The sequence below is a fragment of the Propithecus coquereli genome, unplaced genomic scaffold (assembly GCF_000956105.1).
Source record: "Propithecus coquereli isolate 6110/MARCELLA unplaced genomic scaffold, Pcoq_1.0 Scaffold220, whole genome shotgun sequence".
NCBI lineage: Eukaryota > Metazoa > Chordata > Mammalia > Primates > Indriidae > Propithecus > Propithecus coquereli.
This window is the reverse complement of record NW_012147190.1, coordinates 1870484-1875552: the sequence shown is the minus strand read 5'-3', so window position 1 is coordinate 1875552 and position 5069 is coordinate 1870484. Positions and strand designations below refer to the sequence as shown.

The 5069-nt window shown below is 50.4% G+C and overlaps 1 protein-coding gene across 1 annotated transcript in view; it reads right to left on the bottom strand.

The window, feature by feature from the left end:
* The window catches only part of FABP6 (fatty acid binding protein 6, ileal), a 6680-nt gene extending 1873 nt beyond the window's left edge, over positions 1–4807 (bottom strand). The window contains exons 1-3 of the mRNA XM_012644802.1: positions 4727–4807; positions 3011–3186; positions 664–753 (exon numbers count right to left, since the gene is read on the bottom strand). Of these exons, the coding sequence (XP_012500256.1) occupies positions 664–753; positions 3011–3186; positions 4727–4793 (333 nt within the window). The 5' untranslated portion in view covers positions 4794–4807. The remainder of the gene's footprint in view (positions 1–663; positions 754–3010; positions 3187–4726) is intronic.
* Between the last annotated feature and the right edge of the window lie 262 nt (positions 4808–5069).

Below are 5069 nucleotides of genomic sequence, written 5' to 3'. Positions count from 1 at the left end.
CATGCCTGTAGTCCCAGCTACTCGGGAGGCTGAGGCAGGAGGATCGCGTGAGCCCAGGAGCTTGAGGTTGCTGTGAGCTAGGCTGATGCCACGGCACTCATTCTAGCCCGGGCAACAAGTGAGACTCTGTCTCAAAAAAAAAAAAAAAAAAAGTCAGGTGATGGGATCTGCCTTTACCATGCACTAGTTGTGTGGCCTTGGGCAAGTCACATGATGTCTCTGAGCCTTGTAAGGCTTCTCTGTAAAATGGGAATTGTGGGAGGGCACAGAGCCTCTTGGGACTGCATGTTTGTGGTCCCTCCTCCCTCAAAATCATATGTGGAAGCCCTGATCCCCAATGTGATGGCATTTGGAGATGGGACCTTTAGGAGGTAGTTAGGTCATAAGGGATTGGTGTGCTTATAAGAAGACATGAAAGGCCAGGCATGGTAGCTCACGCCTGTAATCCCAGCACTTTGGGAGGCCAAGGTGGGAGGATCACTTGAGCCCAGGAGTTCAAAGCCAGCCAACATAGTGAGACCCAGTCTCTAAAAGAAACAAAAAAATTAGCTGGGGTGGTGGCTTGTGCCTATAGCCCCAGCTACTCGGGAGGCTGAGGCAGGAAGATCGCTTGAGCCCAGGAATTTGAGGCTGCAGTGAGCCAGGTACCAGCAGCACACTCACCTCCACCAGCTTGTCACCCACAATCTCCGAGGTCTGGCGGTAGGTGGGGAAGTTCACCACCAACTTCCCGCCCTCTAGCTCCACGGTGGCCTGGAAGGGAAGCACAACACTGAGGCTGCGGCATCCGGGCTCCCCGCACAGGCCAGCCCCTCACGGATGAAGAGCTTCCCTACAGCCCAGTGAGCTCCTCTAGGAATCTGCCTGCAGACATGTAATTACATATTTCTAAAGATATAGATAGATAACCTTGAATCAGTCACTTAACCTCTCTGTGCCTCCATTTACCCACCTCTAAAATGGAGGTAGTAACGGTACCTACCTCATAGGTTGTTGGGAGGATTAAATGACACACATACAGTGTAGAGAGAACCGTGTCTGGCATGCGGTGAGCTCTCCCCAAGTGTCAACTGCAGAGTTAGGTATGGTCATCGGTTTTAGGACAATATGATGCTATCCAAGGGTGTTGACTGCAGCACTGTTTGTAACAGTGAACAACCTAACTATCCAACTTAGGCTACCCACCAGTAAATAACCTAAACATCTCTCCATGAGGGAGTGCTTAAACAAATTACGGCATTTCCATGCTCTAGGATACTGTGTAACCATTAAAAGGAATAAGGCAAACCGATATGTTGACTCCCATGAGAGACTGTTAAATTTTTTAAAAACTCAAGCGGCAGAAGATGAATATTGTGGCTACTTATTCTCCACTTTGACATCCTGGGGAGCAAAGTACCCTCATGGTCATGGTTGGGGTCTGCAGAGGGGATCCAGAATGGGTGGAAGGCCTGAGAGACCGGCCCAGACACGGTCGGCACAGCCACCTTTTGTTTCTCTGTACTCAAGACTGCAGATTCAAACCCAGATAAGGCGAACTGCGGGGCCCAAGCATGTCATCTCTGTGCTACGCTGGGAGGCAGCACGACAGCAGTGGGTAGGATCTCTGCAGCCAGACTGCCAGGGTGCGAGGGCCTGGGCCAGTTTACCCTCGGCAAATGAGAAATGCATGTGTGGGTGGGACAGGTCGGCGTGGAACACAGAGGCCAAGCAGGGATTCATCACGGCACCTAGAACTTTGCTGTAGAAAGAACCACAAGACCAAATTACTCAGTGGCCCGGCTCTCCTGTGTCCCAGATGGGGGCTTGTCCGCTGCAGAGGCAGCGTGCTGTGGAGACAGTCTAAGGATTAGACGCAAGCAGCTGCGGTCCAAATCCCTGTCCCCGACCACGTTCTGGTTGCAGGGCCTTGGACACACTACTTGGCCTCCCTGAACATCAGTTCCCTCACCTCTACAACAAAAGCAAATTACTGGCGGGGCATGGTGGCTCACGCCTATAATCCTAGCACTCTGGGAGGCCGAAGCGGGTGGATCAGTAAAGGTCAGGAGTTCGAGACCAGCCTGAGCAAGAGCGATACCCCGTCTCTACTAAAAATAGAAAGAAATTATCTGTACAACTAAAAACATATATATAGAAAAAATTAGCCGGGCATGGTGGCACATGCCTGTAGTCCCAGCTACTCGGGAGGCTGAGGCAGGAGGATCGCTTGAGCCCAGGAGTTTGAGGTTGCTGTGAGCTAGGCTGACGCCATGGCACTCTAGCCCAGAGAGAGAGAGAGAGAGAGAGAAAGACTCTGTCTCAAAAAAAAAAAAAAAAAAAAAAGCAAATTACTAAATCGTTTTCTTCTAGCATTCACTACACGGCAGCCACTCTGCTAGGTGCTCCCATGCATTTCTTTTTTAATCTTCACCGCAGCTCTTTGTTTGAGCCAGGAGCGCACCTAGCCCCATTTTGCACACTAGAGATCTGAGGCTCAGGAATATGAAATGACTTGCTCAAGGCCTCGCAGTTGCAGGTGGGAGAGCAGGATTTCAAATCCAGCTGGGGCTGGCCCCAGGGCCTGGGCTACCCCAGGAGACAGCACAAAAAGTTGGTTTATAATCTCTGGAGCCAGATTGCCCAAGGCTCAGATAGTTACTTGCCTCGGTGTGAAAGCCTGGGCGTGAAGGTCTGTCCCTGCTGTGGGACAGGGGACAAACTATTTAATCCCATGACTCTGCCCCTCCATCTCTAAAATGCAGAGAGTAATTGTAGCAATTTCATAGGATTAACTGCGTTAAGATGAATCAACTATTTAGCAAGCATCTAGGTTGTAGTAAATGCTCAGCAAATACTAGCTATTTTTATTATCATTATAATGTCCGTTATTGACCATTAAAAACCAGGAGCATTAAATTGCCAAGTAACCCAAGCTCTTAATGCTGGAGGCTAAACTAGAGAAAGGGACCTTGGCTTGGGAGCAGAGAGGACATGTTTGAGATGGAGAAGTCGGCCAGCAGCCTCTCACCTTGAACTTCTTGCCGCCTATGGCCTGTATGTCGCATTCCTTGCCAACGGTGAACTTGTTGGTCATGATGTTGCCCCCGGAGTAGTTCTGGGACCAGGTGAAGTCCTGCCCATCCTGCTGCACCTCCGTGATGGTCTTGAAGTTGCGGGCCTTTTCAATCACGTCGCTGGAGAGACCTGAGCCCAGCGACAAGCAGAGTGGCCATTTAAGAGCTGCCTTTAACCCATGATTTGGGGAAAGAGCTCCCCCCATCCCCGGGGCCTGCAGGTTAAGAACACAGTGCCTGAGACAGATAGTACATGCCTTCAAATCCCAGCTCTGCTGTAAGCCGGGTGGCCAGGACAAGTCACTCTCTCCCTGAGCCTCAGTGTTTTCATCCACAATCTGGGGATAATAAGGCACATCTCCCAGGGCTGTTGCTAGAATTAAATTCAACTCGATTGTGTCTTGCGAAGCTCCTTGGCACATAGTGGGTGCTTGTTAATAATAGATGATCTTTTTTTCTTTTTTTTTTCTCCAAGACAAGAGTCTCTCTCTGTCTCCCTGGCTAGAGTGCAGTGGCGTCAGCCTAGCTCACAGCCTCAACTCACAACCTAGCTCACAACCTCCTGCCTCAGCCTCCCAAGTAGTTGGAACTATAGGTGCACATCACCATGCCCAGTTAATTTTTCTATTTTTAGTAGAGATGGAGTCTCACTCTTGCTCCGGCTGGTCTCAAAGTCCTGAGCTCAAGTGATCCTCCCGCTTTGGCCTCCCAGAGTGCTAGGATTACAGGTGTGAGCCACCGTGCCTGGCCTACCTGATCTTCTGAGGGTAACAGCATATAAATATAACAGAAACTCGCCAAACTCGAAAAGTTCTGGGATGAATGAGACCTTCAAGACTGTGTCGTCTAATGCTTCTATTTTGCAGGTAGGAAACGGAGACCCAGAGCAGGAGAGTGGGTTCCCGGCTTCGTGGTGGAGTTTAATGGCAGAATCGGGTCTAGAACTGAGGTGGGCTCACTTCCAGTTCCACAGCACTGGACAGTTGTAGGTGAAGCCCAGCCACTGTTCCTTTAGGGCCACTGCCAATAATTGACTCCAAAGGGCTCTTGCCTCCCCAAGGCCCCAGGACACAAAGACCCTGCTCTCAGGGCTCTGGACCAGTGGGCAGGCAAGATGTGGCCACCAAGATGTAGGGCCCAGGTCCCCTGGGGCTGTCTTCTGAATCTTGACAATTGCACTGTCTCAGACTTACCCCTTGGTCACCTCTCCTAGGCAGGATGTCATGATATCACTCATCATAGGATCCTGGGTGTTAATGACCTTGGCTACTGACTTAGACAAGTCAGGCTGAGGCCCCATCACATAACACTGGGATAGCCCTTGCATATAGCAGATGTTCAATAAAAGCTTTAATGAATAAACATCAAATCTCTACTTCAGACAAGTCTCCACTTCACTAATTACTAGCTGTGTGACCTTGAGCTAGTTACTCAACTCCTCTGGGCTTTAAGTTTTCCCTCAGTAAAGTGGAGATACTAATATTCTGTAAGTGTTTTAAAGAATGTCTTATTGTTCTTGTTATCCTCAGAGCCTAGAACAGAGTAGTTGCTCAACAAGTGTGTGCATGAATGAAGTCCTGTCCCACTCTACCTTAGGGGTTTGGGTTCCTGGCCCCGAGATGGCTGTGACAAACCAGCCCCAGGGAAGGCATACTCAGGAGCTCACTCACCGAGGCGCTTCATGAACTCGTCATAATTCTTCTCGCTCTCCAGCTCAAACTTGCCGCTGAAGGCCATGTTGCTGGGAGGCTGGAGGGCCAGAGAGCAGAGGGGTGAGAAGGATGGTTGGTGCCGAGGGGTCTGGTGTCCTGGCTTATAAACTCTGCCATTACTGAGGCTCAGCCCCTAAATCACCCCATCCTCTTCTCCGTCCTGCCCTGAAGAGGAAGCTCTTGCTGTTTTATGACATGGGCAGGACCTAGGGGGGCAGAGCCCTGGGGTTATTTACCCTGAGAAGCGTTGGCTGTGATCCCATTGCCATTGTCAGCAAAGGCCAGGGCCAGGACCGCCACG